Genomic DNA, 16,807 nt, shown 5'->3' with positions numbered 1-16,807 from the left:
GCGGTTTTTTTTTCCGATTTTTGTAATGAATTTTTGACAAACCCTGAAATTTTATCACGTGTACTCGATTCGAAATAACCAAAATTTCATATAAATTCTTACAGTACTCCTACAGTAAGAAAACACAGTAACAAAAATGTATATCACTTATGACATCATTTTGAAATCTAATAACATTATTGTAATTGAGATGTCATCTTTCTGTATTTTAATTTTAATTATCTTGAAATTTGCTAATTAAGATTAATTAATCTCTAACTAGTTTGTTCACAATTGTGCAAGAATTAATTCACTATATTCAAAAAATTTTAAATAAAAAACTTTGAAAATAAAAATTTCCAAGCTGAATTTTGAGGATAAATGTTTCTTGATTTCTTAACTCAAACATCAAGAAATCAAGAAACAAGATTTCTTGGCGAAATTTCAAGAAGTCAAGAATTGCCCACCTGATACAATACTGTGCCATTCTTTCTGGAAAAGTTCAGCATTTTTTTCTTGCAAAATTTCAGTATCTGGAAAATTGTCTAGTTACCTAAAATTGATTAGTCTCAAAATTCTGTATTTTGTTAGAAGTTTGTTCAAACAGGTGTGTTACACGTGGTGTCAGAGTGTCCAATTTCGGTTTGATCTACGGAGATCTACAAAAAATGCGGGAGTTGACTGATTTCGCATAATTAAGAACGTGCTGACGCCACATTTTTTGGGCAAAGAATTCCCGCGTTTCCTGTAGATCACACCGTGATGGGACAACCTGACACCACGTGATTATATTAATGTATTATAGAAGTCTACCTACCCTGAGAGTTCTAATTCACTGTTCTTTTTTCTATCAAAACCTAGAACACATTAGAAATCGGTTCCAGGGGGATACGAGAAACAGCTGTGTATGTGTGAACAGTACTATAAAAACCATGTTTACTCCCTCCCACTTCGATCTCCTTATTGAGAGCTGAGCAGTTAGAAGAGTGCTCCCCTCCCCCAAATGTGAGTGTATTTGAACATTGAGTCATTCCAATATTTTTGGTTTCAATTCTTTCCCTTTAGTATTCGCACTCACCCTGATTTTTTTTTTGAATTTTCAAAACATTTTTAAATATGCTAAGCGGCTCGTGATTCCGATCAATTTTTCGAGTGTTAAGAGTGATGTTTTTTGTGTTCCCCCGGTGCCATTTTTCGCGAATTTCGGAGAAAAGTTCTTTTTTTGTCTACATACAGATTTTTCTTGAAAAGTTCATGCTGATATTTTAAGCATTCTCAGTATGGAAATCTAACATCTAGAAGCATATGTTCCTAAAAAGTGATACTTTTCGATAATAATTCTCAAAATAGACAATTGTCATATGACAACTGGCGTCATTAAAAGAAAAGTCACATAGAGAGTTCTAGATATTGCCTATTAATGCGATTAGTAAATTAGGGTTAACAGCTGTAATATGAGCATTATTAATTTTTAACAATACATCCATTTTTCATAGGTAACATTAAAAATTAATAAGTAACACCGTTTCTATAATAATGAGATTTTTTTCTTCCGCATTTTGCAACGTTGCATGTAGTTTGATTTTTAAGAGAAATGACATTTTCTTTTGAACGGAATTGAATTTATGTCGAATTTTGTATTTTCAACGATTTTCTAAATTTAGTATTAAAAACATCACTATTAATCGCATAATGACGAATAAAATTATATTGATGGCATTTTTTATCATAATAACATACTTCTTAGAACTTCGTAAGAATACTTCAAACAATTCCTGAACACATTTGTCAATGCAAAGCTGTTCAAAAATACCTTAGACCTCTATTTAAATCATTTATAGCGTTTTTATTCAAACTAATCCTAGAGAAATACATGTTGGCTTCAAACAACCCCCATTTCATTTTGAACTTTTCCAGTTAATTCCTAGTTATATTCTGTGTTGTTTCACTACAATTTATGACAAGGAAACTCTTGTTTCTTCCTCCTTGTAAATCTCATGCATAACTACTACTACTACACAAACGTGTATGTGTGTATTATTTCAGTCTCACAAAATCTAAAGACGGTGATTATGTGCTGAAAATTGTTGTTTTCGTTTTCCGTCGTCGGTATTTTCGTTTTCGTCAACATTTGTCTTGATCGATTAAAATCGACATCATCATAATGGGTCTCAACGAGAAGTGGACGCGAATTGTGGAGAGACGAGGCCAACAGCAGCAACAACGGCATCGACGTCAGAGTTCAGGCACCAGTGGCGGAGGCGCTTCAAATTTGGATGCAAATACTCTCAAAGTACTCCCAACTACCACATCGAGTCAATCGATTTGTTGCGACACCGGTGTCGCCGAGAATTTGAATTTGAATTTGAATTCCATTTCGAATCATAATTCCTCGATTCCCAAATCAAAGTCGAATAATTCGGTTTCCGGAATAACCTCGCGACGGGTTTCATTTCCGAATATTTCGCCGAAACTTGCATCGCCTACCATATTCGCTATGAGAAGTGACGCTGAATCCGACACTCTCTCCTTGTCGCCGAGAAGCTTTGGGAGCGGAAAAACCTCGGATTTCTCAGCCTGGTTCAGTCGGAAGTTGAATGGAATCCTCGGGGATGGTAAAGCTTCACCTGATAGTACATCATCTGTTGTGTCGATTCTTACAAGAACACTTTCCAAGGCAACTTCAGGATATCGGAAAAAGAAACGTGAATGTTCATTAACTCTAAGCTCTTTTGAATCGTCCTGCAATGAAACAGAGAAACCTCTGAAAAGCTGGTTTCACTCGGAATCTCAACTCCTCGAGTTATTCATTCCGGAAACGAGTTATCACTTGGAATGCCGTGCAATCGCTGATAAATATGGATTAATTGTGGATCTAGACGATGAACAGCTGGTGACAAGAATTATGGAAGGAGCTATTGAAATTGAGGAAGGATGTCCTTTATCAGCAGTTATTGATAATCAATTAATACCCGAAGTGGAGGAGGAGACGCAGATTGATTTTATTGATGCGGATGGGACAGAGGAAGTTGTCGGCACGTTTTGAGATATTTGGAGAAAAAATGATTTTTTTTTCTTATGTCAATGAATATAAGAAAAAAAAACTTTCCTCTCCACATAAGAATCGGAAGTGGCAAAATTTTTTATAAGATTAAATTACGCTTATTTCAATTTGAATTTCTGCCGATTTTGAACATCGATAATTCAAAATGCATTGATTTTGTATTGCTGATAACAATAACTATTATCATTTTAATTGTTAGTACTGTTAGGAAATTCCGAGCAGTATAATTACAACAAAAACTATAATGGTAGTTACCGTACTCATTTCAAATTCGAAATAAAATCGTAACAAATCCGAATCGAAATAAATTTAATTTACCATGAAAATGAAAAAAATTAAAATTATCACTACCAAGTAATTAAATTTATAATCTTTTTCATTTTCCAGGTCTCCCGGATCACATATCCCGTATGGTATCACCATCGGACTCGCCACATCATGCCACGTCATCTTCAACACTGAATGGTGCAAATTCGATGAGTTCGTTGTATGTTCAATTGTAAGTTGAACGTTTTTTAAAAAAAGTTTGAAATTATACCTGAAATAAGACATGGAATATTCAGAATACTACAAGAGGCTATAAAAAACGAAAAGAAAAAAGAAAGATTCAACTTTTAATAACTTATCAAATTATAGCGTATTAATTGAAAACATTACGATAATATTTGAAGTTAGATTTTTGAATTTTAGACATTTTTGAGCATTTTTTATAAAACGCTCCACATTTGCTCTATTTTAAAGCACGATATTCACTTTTTCAGGGACCGAATCTACGGGAAACACGATCTTTTCGCAAATGATGAATATCAATCATGGCATGAGAAATATCGTCATAATACGCTTTCAACGAAACAGGTCAAGAAGCAGGACGCTATTTTTGGTACGGATTTTTTTTTTGGAAAAATTACGATTTTCGATAAGTTTTGGAGTTTGGAAAATTTGTTGTAGTTTGCAAACATTTCCATTCAAGTCTATTCAGAAATATTTTTATTCTGAATATAGCTAATTGATAGTTATCGTTCAAAAAATATTCAAAAAATTGCAACCTAGGTAAAATTAGTTAAAACTATTATTTTTTGAAATATATATATTTTTCGTTAATTACAAAATTCTTTTTAAAAAATTAACAAATGTCGGGAAAAAAATCGATTTTTAAGGAAACCGAAGTAAATTTCTGAAAACATTATTAATTTGGTCTTAATTTAACGGAATTCAATATGTATACTTGTAATATTAATAATTAATTAGTAGTGCACTAATTAGTTAATAATATTAATGCTTGTATTTAATTATTAATGTTTAAAAATCGACACTTTTAAATGAAGCTGAAATATTATTGTAGTTTGTAGTCAACCTACCGAATAATGAATTTAATATCTCTATTCTTGCACAGAGCTCTACCTAATGGAAAAACGTCACTGTGCGAACATTGCATTCCTTCTACACGGCTACCGTCGCCGAATGCTCGACGAGAATATAATAACGAAGCAAGATATGGATGTACTCATTCCAGATGTACTTGAACCCTTGCTCATATTCCATTTAAATGTTCTCGAACGAATAACGGCTCGAATGAAGGAAAACTATGAAGTTGGCACTATCTCTGATATAATCTCTGAAGAACTCGCAATTGACGGTGGACAACACACGAAACTATGCTGTGATGCTTATACTGATTTTGGAGTTGCAAAAGAGAGATCTGATGTTCTATACCATCATTTGATGAACAAAAATGCGAAATTCGCAGAGTTTTTCAAGAAAACCTACAGCGAGGAGACATTCTACAAGCACTATGACTTCCGTCCACTTATCACGAAAATAATTGGTCGCGCCACGAAATATTCATTGCTTTTGGAGACAATATTGAAGAATGAGCAACCATTTAGTGAATATCATGATCTCACGAAAACCGCGTTGGAAACCGCCCGTAAATTTGCCCATAAAATCGATGGAAATCTCTCGATGGCACATATGTCCATGAAATGGGAGGAGCTTAAAGCGCAAATTGATTCGTCATCGGCTACGACTCTTTATGTATCGGATCCTTCTGTGGCGAATGCTACGATTCGGTATACTTTTGATGTGAGTTTTCGGGGTTTTTTTTAAAGTTTTTTCAAATTTCAATGTTATCGAAATTTTTTCTATAGACATTGTAATTTTTGCGATTAAAATTTTCTCAGTTTTTTTTTTTGAAAATTTTGAAATTTTCAATATTAATCTAGCTACAATATAAATAGTAATTTTTGCGATTAAACACTTTAAAAAAATTAAATTATAACTTGCAAGCATTAAAATTTTCGAAATTCCTGAATTAATCATTAAAATCCATTTCAAAAGGAAATTTGGCTAATTTTTATGATTTTCAGCTGAAAAATTAGCAATATCTTCTTTTTTTTTCAAATTTTAGAACCCTAGCTAAAATATCACTTTGAGTGAGGCTCTCAGACTACAAACTACAACATTTCTAGCCTCACTTGATTGAGGCTATGAAAATGTTGTAGTTTGTAGTGTGAGAGCCTCAACTCAATTTTTTTTGCGGAATTTTTGTGAAAATATATGAAAAATTGAAATTAAAAGATTTTTTGTATTTTTAAAAAAATATGGTACTTATGTGGCTCAGACTACAAACTACAACAATTTTTGGCCTCAACCATTCAAATTGATGGTTGAGGCTAGAAAATGTTGTAGTTTGTAGTGTGAGCCTCAACCATTAATTTTGAGCATTTTCAAAATGTATTTAAAAAAATTATTTATCACTAGATTTTTTAAAAAGTACCAATTATTATTTTTATAAATTCTCCAATTTTTCTCAAAAATTAAAAAAAATGGTTGAAGCTCACACTACTAACTACAAAAATTTTTTGGCCTCAACCATTCAAATTGATGGTTGAGGCTATGAAAATGTTGTAGTTTGTAGTGTGAGTCTCAACGATCAATTTGGAATTTATATGCAAAAAGTGATTTTTTTTTTGGATTTTTTTCAAAATTATTAATTAAGAAACCGTTTCATTTCGATTTTTTCGAATTTTTTGTGAAAATTTTCTCAAAAATTTGAAATTCGCGATTTCAGTTTTTTTTGTAGTAACAAATTCAAGTAAACCTACAACAAGAATGAGAAAAATGCATGCAAAATGACCGAAAACGATTTTGGTTGAGGCTGAGGCTACAAACTACAACAATTTTCTAGCCTCTACCATTCAAATTGATGGTTGAGGCTAAGAAAATGTTGTAGTTTGTAGTGTGAGCCTCAACCATTAATTTTTAGCGTTTTAATCAAATTTGATCAAATCAAAAACCTTTTTTTAAAATCAATTTCAATCATTTTAATTCTAAATTTTTTTCAGCTGGACTCTCTGAACTCTGCAACAAATCGGAAGCTTGTCCACCTCGGTGAGGCTCTTATCAAAATTCCAGTAAATCCAGTCGGAAGTGGTGGTGGAACACATTCATCATCATCTGGAAAACAAGTTGATAAGAAGGATCAGTGTTATATCGTTCTTTTCGATGATATTATAGTGATTTTAATTCGAAAGAGCTCTCGTCAACTAATATTTATGCAAGATCAAGGTGTAATGCCAGTACAATCACTTTTAATTCGAACAGCTGCACGTGGACATTCGATTATGTTGATTTCTGGTGCAAAACCTGTTCTTTTTGAAATATCATTCCATACATCAACTGATCGGAAGAAATGGGTTACTTTATTGGAATTGGCACCGAAAAATGTTCCGCCAGAAGGAATTCGGATTACTACGGGAGATGCTGATGGAGTACTTAGGGATCGTGTTGCTGCACAACAAGATGCTGAGGATAAATGGTTGAAAGAGTTGGAAGCTATTTTTGGTATGGGCGATTTTCAGAATAATTTTCATATTTTTTAAAGAAAATCGGAGTTTTTTTTCGATTTTTTCCGAAAAAAAAACGGATTTTTTTTCTATTTTAGGCGGTTTAAAAATTTTCAGAAAAAGTTTTTCCCAAGGATTTTCCATATTATGGTGGTTTTCCTAAGCGAAGCCCAATAATTTTCATTTTTTCCCGAGAAAATTTGAATCCGACTTTTAAATACAAAGTCTATTTTTTTTTTCGAGTTTCGGTGTTTTAGAAAAAAAAATTGAAAATTACGATTTTTTTTCCGAAAAAATCGGTTTTTTTTCAATTTTTTGCCGGTTTTTTCAGAGAAATTTCAAATTTTTAAGAAAAAAAACGTTTTTCCAAGAAATTTCAATTTTACGGTGGTTTTTTTAAAGCGAATTCTCGATTTTTTGAGTTTTTCAAACCAATAATAAAATTTTCAGGAGAAAATGGAAAATCTCGTTTTTTTTCTAAAAAATATCGAATTTTTTTTGTTTTTTTCTAGGCAAATCTAAATTTTTTTGGTTTTTTTAATAGGAAAAAAACTAATTTTTTTCTTTTTAAGTTTTTTCGATTTTGCAAAAGAAATTTGAAAATTTTACGATTTTCGGTGAAATTTCCATTTCTCCCGAGAAAATCTGATTTTTAAAAAATTTTTTACGGGTTTCTCAGAGACAATTTGAAATTTTTCGATTTTTTAATGCTGGTTTTTGGAATATTTTTTTCCGTTTCTTCAAAAAAAAATATATTTGAAACATTTCGATTTTCGGTATCTTCTGTAATATCTTCTAATTTTCCCAAAAATTTCAGACACCCGACTACCCGAAGAAGAAGCTCTTGCAAAATATCTGGAGACTCGTCTGGAATTCTTTGATAACGTACGCGAACATGTCTCGAATTTGCCATTTAAAACCCGAACGGATATCTCAAATCGTATTCGTGAAGCTGTTAAAGGAAGATTCCGAGAATTACGGCGTGCCAGAGTTATTCCGTTGAATCGATGTATGGTTTTTTTGAAACAGATTACTTTCTCAAAAAATGCGATGAAAAAATGGCTGAAAGACTACCTAGTGGATAAGCTTCAAGTACACATTTTCAACAATTTTTGGAATTTTGAAGTTTCTTAAATTAAAAAAAAAAGACATAGGAATATTTTTCCATAGCTGAATTTTTCTTTGTAGTTTGTTTAGGTACCACAATTGGATTTCCGGTGATCCTCATCAAGGGTGTCATTTTTGAATGGTTTTCAAGGAGAATCAAAAAATCTTTAAAAAATTGATCAGAGAATTTTTTTTTCTAATTTTGTCTATTGATAAGAAAAAAAACATAATGAGGTTATTCAAGTAGTGTAGGAAAATTCAAAAAGTTTAGAAAAATTACGTCACGACTGTATTAAAATACATAAAAATACCTTTGTATTTTAATGGTGATGTAGTCGAATTTCATTGCTTCTGTCGTTCCCCTATTGAAGGTGACGATTTACGATACAGCTCCTCGGAGTGGAATAATCTCGATAGATTATTCCCCAGTGATGCGGATAGAATAAGACGAAGATTTAGCTTTCCGCAATAGTTATTTATTAGAATAATCGATCGGTGGTGGTGAATATTAAGGAAGATGAGTAATTAGTAGCATGAGTTGGTGAAAAGGCCATAGGATCGGTGTATAAACCGAATAAAATCATCTCCTAGGTGTGGTTGGTGGAAGAAGTGAATAATATTCAAATCGAAAGGATAGGTGGTGGTTGCGAAATAGTAAAGTGGCGAGAAATTAGTATTTAGCGGGTAGGTCAAACGGGGGAGATCAATAATAATTATACGAGCGCAGCTCGTTACTGCCTCTGCGTCTCTCGTTGTTATCACCCTTCGCGGTGGCGCCGCGACACTCCGCCTGAGAAAAGATCCGAATTCCGAAGGAATTTGGATGATCTCATCTGGAATCCACTCGCCAATGACGCGGCTTGTCCTCCGACACTGCTTGGCTCCGACGCTCCTTTGCTCCTCCGACACTGGTACTCCAACATCAGCGATCTCAGCTTGTCCTTCTTATCCCGAACGTCTTTCGACGTGATCGATAACTTTTCAGCTTGTCCTTCTAATCCCGAACGTCTTTCGACGTGATCGATAACTTTTCAGCTTGTCCTTCTAATCCCGAACGTCTTTCGACGTGATCGCTAACTTCTCCTGGTCGCTGCCCTTCCTCCTAAGCTTCTCCTCCTTTTGCTGACGAAGATCCGAATTCCGACGGATTCTGGATGTCCCGAAGCCAACTCCATCGTCCGACGTTGCTGCTTCTCTGACGTATGACGTCTTCCGATCTCCGCTGCTGGTGATCCTCAGAGCGCACGATCCATCCCTTCGTGCGTACAGCACGACAGCTTCATTAGACTCAAAATTGTCTGAAAACACCGAATTTCCTAATGAAACTTCTTGAAAACTTTTCAAAAAAAAGTTATGACACCTTAAAAAATGGCCTAAAATTAGTTAAAATTTGAAATTTGACAGACTTGTCAAGCAGCTGGAAACTTTTTTTTTTTTTGAAATCACCGTCAAATTTTGGGTATACATGTCATGTCAATTATCGAGCGTTTTCAACTTCAAAGCCGTAGTCGATGGAGATTTTCAAAATTTTTAAATCAAATCTCGCCGTCCATCGAATTTCTACCTAAATGAAGTTGAAAACGCTCGATAATTGACATGTATACCCAAAATTTGACGGTGATTTCAAAAAAAAGAAGTTTCCAGCCGCTTGACAAGTCTGTCAAATTTCAAATTTTAACTAATTTTAGGCCATTTTTTGAGCTGCCATAACTTTTTTTTTGAAAAGTTTTCAAGAAGTTTTAGTATGAAATTCGGTGTTTTCAGACAATTTTTTTTAAATAAAGCAATTTTTAAAAAAAGTCGACTACACCACCTTATATTTTTTTGTGACGTCATAAATGTATTTAAATACATTCTGCAACATTACTTGAATAACCCCATAAGAAAACATAAAAACGTCTTCTAAAAAAAGAACAATTATCAAAATTTTAAGCTATTTTTTAGAAAAATGATCCCATTGTTCTACGTTATCAAAAAAAATCCAGAAAATTCTTGAAACCCCTTCAAAACCTGGAAAATGTCAATTTTTCACTCTTAATTACTCAATTACTCACTCACAAAATTTGCAGTAGTGGAACGAATAACCGAATCCCGTGACGCTGATCTATGGTCATATTTCGATGAAAAAGCCGACGCTGCTGATGTTCTGGAGAAGTCTAGCGATCTTTCAGAGGATTCTGACAATTCTGGAGATTCGGCGGCTCGCGGAGCAAAGCCACGTAGAATTCAGACATTCCACGGAACTTCACAACAGCCGGGATCATCGAATGGAGGAGGAGCTATTGAGTCGAGTAAGTTGTGTAGTTTGTAGTGTAATAAGAAATTATTTTAAAAAAATGAAAAATAATGATTTCAGTACGCGGAAAATTCGAAAAATTAGCGAAAAAACGGGAAAACTTTTTATTACAAAGGCGAAAAAAATTCAAACATTTTATAAATAATTAATTATTTCCATTTTTCAACAAAAAAAACCAACTTATTAAGAAAAAAATGCTCAAAAATTAGGAAATTACTGAAAGAAATTTTAGAAAAAATTAGTGAAATGACGTTAAATTGGAATTTTTCTCAAAATTAGACAAAAAAAACCAAAAAACTTTAGAGAAAAAATTGGTTTTAATCAGAAAATTGGGGATTTTCCGGAAAATCGATTGTTTTAATTTGATTTTTTAAAAAATAGAAAAATAACTATTTCTTTAAAAAAATATATACAAAATCGAAAAATCCTATAAATTGTTGAATTTTAAATCTAAAAAAGCTGAAAACTTTGGAAAAATCCGTAGAAAATCGAGAAAACATTGAAAATCGAAAAATTAAAAAAAAAATTACGAAAAATCTATTTTTTTAGATATTGCTCCAAAAAATCCTATAAATTATTGATTATTTGCACTTTTTTTCAAAGAAAATAAGTTTAAATTTTTCAAAAATGCTGAAAACTTTTGAAATATCAAGACCCTAAAAATTTTTAGAAAAAAACGTAGAAAATCTGAATTTTTTTTGAAAATCGAAAAACTATTCAAAAAAAACTGGTAAATTTTTAAAGAATTTTCTTTTAATTTCGCATTAAAAAAATCAAATACTTTTGCATTTTACGTAAAAATCGAAAAAAAAATGTTTTTTGATTTTTTCCAGATTAAAAATTTTCAAAATTTAGAGAAATGGCTGAGAAATACAGAAAAATTAAAAATTTCAAAAATTTTTTTAAAAGTGCCTAACCCCTTAAAGTACTTTCAGAAAACAACGGAATCCGACGTCATACTACAGTACCCCGTATGAATAGTGATGGAGGATCTGGATCATCATCATCAGCAGCAGCAGCAGCTGGATCTTCTACAACTGACCGTATTCCAATACCTGATGACGTGGCATTTGACGAGGAAAATATCTCAGCTTCAGCACAAGGATCCGCTCGAGGACGTGGAGATTCGGAATTAGATCGGAAAACCTATGGAGAAATGCTTTCGGATCTACCGATTCGTCAAACAATGCGGGCTCGGCGAGCATCTACAAATCTCATTAAGGAGGTTATTTCGTTGAGAAAGGAGAATCATTTACTCAAGAATGATAATGCTCTGTACGTTATTTAAAATACATTGTAGTTTGTAGTCTAGATGATTCTGTAACAAAATATGGACGAATTTCCTCGAAAAAATGAAGAAAAACGCTTGAAAATAACCGAAACTGATTTTGGTTGAGCCTCCGGCTACAAACTACAACATTTCTAATCGAATTGAATGGCTGAGGCTAGAAAATTGTTGTAGTTTGTAGTCTAGAAAAATTTTTGGGCAAAAGCAAAAACTAAACATTTCAGTTGACTCTGTAACAAAATCTGGACGAATTTCCTCGAAAAATTGAAGAAAAACGCTTGAAAATAACCACAACTGAGTTTTGGTTGAGGCTCACGCACTACAAACTACAACAATTTTTCAGCCTCAACCATTCATGATTGAGGCTAGAAAATTGTTGTAGTTTGTAGTCTCAGCCTCAACTGAAAATTACGGGAATGATTAATTTTTTTTTAGTTTTTCGAAAATTTTCCATAAAATATATGATTATTTTAAAACCAAATTCATTACATGGAGGTGAAATTTTGTAGTTTGTTGTTTGAGCCTCACCCAATTAATATTCTATTTAAACGTAATATTATAGTTTAAATAGGTTTTTTTCAGAACAAAGGTTACTTTTTTTACGCGAAAAAAAAAACGAATTTGTGTAGTTTGTAGCCTAAAAATTCGATTTTTATGCTATTTTAATTCGATTTCACTACTTTTTATTTAGTTTCGTGAATTCGATATTGGTTGAGGCTATGAAATTTTGTAGTTTGTAGTCTCAACCTCACTCAAAAGCTGAAAATTTGGATTTCTACTAATCTAATCACTAATTTTTTAAAAATTTGTCGTGAAAATCGCGAAAAAAAAAATCTAAAAACGCGATTTTTCAATTTATACTAAATTTCCTCCAAAGATAAGAACTCCCCGACCAATCAGCGATTCGCACTCCGCCCACTTTTTAACCAGTCAGGATTAAAGTGGGCGGAGCCAATCGCTGATTGGTCAGGCGAAATTAGCTAAAAAGTTAGACTTTTAGCGCGTCCAAACAAAATTTTGCCCATTTTTTAGGTTTCACATTAATTTTTGCAATTTTTCAGTACAAAATCTCGTTGTGCCCTTCTTGAACGTGTTCGTGGTGGTGGTGCAATGATGACGTCAACAGCTACAGCAGTCGACGATTCAATGGAAATGTTACGGAAAAAAGAGAAAGAAATTCGTGAACTTCAACAAAAAGTGCTTGCCGATCGAGATGAACTTGCCGAGAAACAAAAAGCGATAGATGCCCAAGAAGAAGAGATTCAGACGAAATGGGCGGCTCTGCAAGCGCGCTCCATTGAACAACAACAGTCTCCAATGCATGTGAGAAGTTCGTCTTCTCATTCGCAAGTCTCTTCGCCGACTTATAAAACGTAATTGTTTTTGGATTTATTTTTAGAAAAAAAATTAATTTTCAAAATTTCTAATATTTTTGGAATTTTCAAATTTTAAAACTATTATACCTCTAAAACCCCCTGAATTTAGGAGCCAAACGGATGTCACAATATGGTAGGTTCTACCTATATATGTCTACTAGATGATGCAATTTTTAATTTTGTCTCTCGTCGCGCCTCTAACATTACTAATTTCTCTATTACAGAGGGTGTCGTTGAAAAAAAAAATTTTTTTTTTCGAAAATTTGTGAAAATTTGAAAATCTAAATCTTTGTTGGCAATTTTCAGTGTTTTAATCGAATTTTTTTTGAAGATTTTTTCGAAAAAAAAACACCGATTTTGTGGAATTTCAAGAAAAACAATTCGAAAAATACCAAAAAAGTTATTACTTTTATCAAAGATCGATCATTTCATTTAATTTCCTGAAAATATTGAAATTTTTGGTTTAAAAATTAAAATTTTAATACATTTTAATTTTTTGCAAAAAAGGCGAATTTACATTTGTAAAAGTTTATATTTTTGAAAAAAAAAAAAAAATTTCAGAAAATTTGCGAAATAAAAAAATCAAGAAACTTCACATTTTATTTATGTTTTCCGAAAAAATTGAAACTTTAATTTTTAAATTTAACAAAAATTTCGGAAAAAAATACGTTAAATTTTTTTCAGAAATTTTAAAAAAATCCATAAAAACCATTTTTTTTGACAATTTTCAGAAAAATTCGAAAAGTGTTTAAAAAAACATTTAAGACATTTTTCTGACAATTTTCGACAATTACGGAAAATCTACTTCAAATTTTATTTGAATGTTTAAAAAAATTTTTAAAAATGTAAAAAAAAAAAACGACTTTTGCAAATTTTGAAAAAAAAAAATTAAAAATTATTTTTAATTTGCAAAAGTCGTTTTTTTTACAATTTTTCAAAAATTAAGGGGAAGCTTCAAAATTTAATTTATATTTTTAGATTTTGATAATCTTGAAATTGAAAATTCCACCGTTTTTTTTCGAAAAATACGAATTTATTCATCTAAACGTTGATATTTTCAAAAACTAGAATTTTACAAATTTTGAATTAAAAAATCCAAAAATCGGAATCGAGACATATCAAAAAAACGAAAATTTCAGATTTTTTGCGGAAAAAAAATAGATCAAGCTTTTTATTAATAATAACTCTAACAAATTTGTGAATGTCAAATTTTGTCGCTGAAATTTTTATTTTATTTATTTACTTTTTTTGTTTTCTGTATAATAATTTAATCTTGGTTATTAATAATATCACGTGGTGTAGAGAGTCGTTTGCTGGAAATTTTTTTTTGATATTTTTGACTGAAAAAATCTTTAAAAAACTATATTTTTGAAAGTATTTTTTTTGGAAAATTTCGAAATTTGGCAGCTTTTTTTAAACACTTTTTTTTTAGTTTGAGGCTGATACTACAAACTACAAGATTTTCTCAGCCTCAACCATTGTGGAGAGGCTGAAAAATCTTGTAGTTTGTAGTGTAGGCGGTTTTTCCAGCATTTTCAATTGAAAATTAGTGTCAAAATCTGAAAATAGCATTTTCTGGACATTTTTTGGCACTAATATTCAATTTAAAAAAGTTAGAATAACATGGTGCATCGTTGATTTTGTAGAAATTTTTTTTTTCGAGTTTTCCAACTAAAAATATTGAAAATTTCCAGCTTTTTTCCACGATTCTCATTCAATGTTTCTCTGTAATTTCAAATAAAACACTGCAACTTTTTCCTCACGAGGGACGAGGAAAAGTGGTTTTTAGGCCATGGCCGAGGGGCCGACAAGTTTCAGCGGCCATTTATCTTGCTTTGTTTTCCGCCTGTTTTCTTTTGTTTTTCATTGATTTTTTTCGATTTTTCTTATTAAAACTGATAAATAAATATTTTTTGCAGATGCTAAAACAATTTCCAAGTTAAAAAAATTATGTATTCAGTCAGTCGGCAAGTAGCGGTGAAAGTGGTCAATGCAATATGATGGATTACGGGAATACAAAACCTAAACTTTTTCTAAAACATGATACATATGATGCTTAGATGCTGAAATTACCTGATTTTCATAACGAGACCGCTGAAAAAGTTTTGAGTTTTTCAAAATTCAACTTTTTGTGCGAAAATCTCGACTTTTTCACAAAAAAAAGTTGAATTTTGGAAACCTCAAAACTTTTTCAGCGGTCTCGTTATGAAAATCAGGTAGTCTCAGCATTTAAGCAGCATATGTATCATGTTTCAGAAAAAGTTTAGGTTTTGTATTCCCGTAATCCATCATATTACAATGCCCACTTTCACCGCTGCTTGCCCACTGAATACATGATTTTTTTACTTGGAAATTGTTTTAGCATCTGCAAAAAATATTTATTTATCAGTTTTAATAAGAAAAAACGGGAAAAAGCTGTGAAAAACAAAAGAAAACAGGCGGAAAACAAAGCAAGATAAATGGCCGCTGAAACTTGTCGGGCATGGCCTAGAAACCGCTTTTCCTCGTCCCTCGTGAGGAAAAAGTTGCAGTGTAAAACTCCAAGTTTTCAGACCACAAATCCAACTTCCCCCGTCCTCATCTGCATCATCTTCATCGTCGTCGCAAAACAACACTACAGATTGGTCACCAATGTTGACAAGTTTGGCCACAAAAACCGAGACGAAGAAGCTTAAAAAATAGGAAATTTTCCCGTTTTTTTCTTGTCCCTCAAAAAAAAAATTATTATCATTATTTCTCCAGTTTCTCCTCCACACGTATTTGAATCACATTGCCCACATTTTGAATTATATTTCCCCCATTTTTTTCCCATTTTTTCCAATTAAAATTGGGATTTTTGTGTACATTTTCCACTTGGTAACTTATTTTTACCCCCCCCCCCCCCCTTTAAAATGAGAAATTTACAGTGAAAACAGGCTACAAATTACACTTTTTGTGAGCCTTACGAATTTTTAGAATGTCGAAAATTTCAACCGAAAAATCTGTTAAAACTGCTGAAAAGCAAACTTTTGTCCGATTTTTTATCCAATTTTCACTTTAAAAACCTTAAATTTCTGAAATTTTCCGAAAAAGGCTGAAAATCACGTTGAGTGAGGCTAGAAAAGTTGTAGTTTGTAGTGTGTGAGCCTCACCAAATGGATTGATTGAGGCTTAGACTACAATCTACAAGTATTTCTCAGCCTCTCTACCAACAAATTTTCCCTGATGGTCACATTGAGTGGTGAGGCTAGAAAGGCTGTAGTTTGTAGCCCCGAAGCGTTGTTTTTCTGCAAATTTCTCCAATTTTTGAATAATAGTTGTGTTTTTCATTTTTCATCCTTTTCTTCTCATCCGGTTGGGAAAATTGAGTCCTTTCCTCCAAAAAAAAAATCGTTAATTTTCCCCGATTTCCAGACTTTCTAGATTATTATTATTATTGTGTTCGTGGCCATCACTACTTGTGTGTGAATCATTCAAAAATTCCCTCTTCCCTCTCTCTCTCCAAGTCTTACACGAGTTTTTCCCCCCAACTTTTTTGCTCTTTTTGTGCTCTTTTTTCGAGCATTTTAAAGTATTTTTTAGAGGATTTAGATTTCAAAAGATTTTTTTTTTTGGAAAATTTCCTCTCCATCTTCTTGTATAGTAATTATTCCCAGTTCCCCATATGGCTTTTTTTTTCATTTTTTTTCTGTTCTGGAACCCGTTTCTTCATCAATTACTATTATTATTATTATTATCATGCGAATAATAATTTTATTTTATGCAATTTTTTACATTTTTTGTTGGAAGCTCACTTTATTTTTTTGATTCACATTCAGGAATCTTATCTGGTTTTGGGATTTTTCTATTTAAAAAAAAAAAGAAATTTTGCCA

At 32.1% G+C, this 16,807-nt stretch overlaps 1 protein-coding gene and 1 non-coding gene across 8 annotated transcripts in view; both read left to right on the top strand.

The window, feature by feature from the left end:
• rhgf-3 (DH domain-containing protein) overlaps window positions 1-15,836 on the top strand; it is a gene marked incomplete at both ends in the record, with an annotated part of 49,355 nt that extends 33,519 nt beyond the window's left edge. For 4 of the 7 annotated variants that reach the window (NM_001373664.2, NM_001313519.3, NM_001313522.3 and 1 more), the window contains 9 exons: window positions 3,431-3,542; window positions 3,805-3,923; window positions 4,437-5,125; window positions 6,388-6,886; window positions 7,706-7,897; window positions 10,065-10,286; window positions 11,227-11,566; window positions 12,641-12,952; window positions 15,508-15,637. In NM_001373664.2, coding sequence (NP_001360375.1) covers window positions 3,431-3,542; window positions 3,805-3,923; window positions 4,437-5,125; window positions 6,388-6,886; window positions 7,706-7,897; window positions 10,065-10,286; window positions 11,227-11,566; window positions 12,641-12,952; window positions 15,508-15,637 — 2,615 coding nt within the window. Of the gene's footprint in view, window positions 1-3,430; window positions 3,543-3,804; window positions 3,924-4,436; window positions 5,126-6,387; window positions 6,887-7,705; window positions 7,898-10,064; window positions 10,287-11,217; window positions 11,567-12,640; window positions 12,953-13,064; window positions 13,089-15,507 lie in introns of those variants that run through there. The other 3 variants (NM_001313476.3, NM_001313475.3, NM_001313521.3) reach the window with 3 other exon arrangements.
• Window positions 15,837-16,221: 385 nt separating this feature from the next.
• Y105E8A.36 lies at window positions 16,222-16,698 on the top strand. Its single transcript, NR_050753.1, has one exon. It is a non-coding gene; the product is annotated as an Unclassified non-coding RNA Y105E8A.36 (non-coding RNA).
• Window positions 16,699-16,807: the final 109 nt, after the last annotated feature.

The sequence above is a fragment of the Caenorhabditis elegans genome, chromosome I (assembly GCF_000002985.6).
Source record: "Caenorhabditis elegans chromosome I".
NCBI lineage: Eukaryota > Metazoa > Nematoda > Chromadorea > Rhabditida > Rhabditidae > Caenorhabditis > Caenorhabditis elegans.
This window is presented reverse-complemented; position numbering and strand designations above follow the sequence as displayed.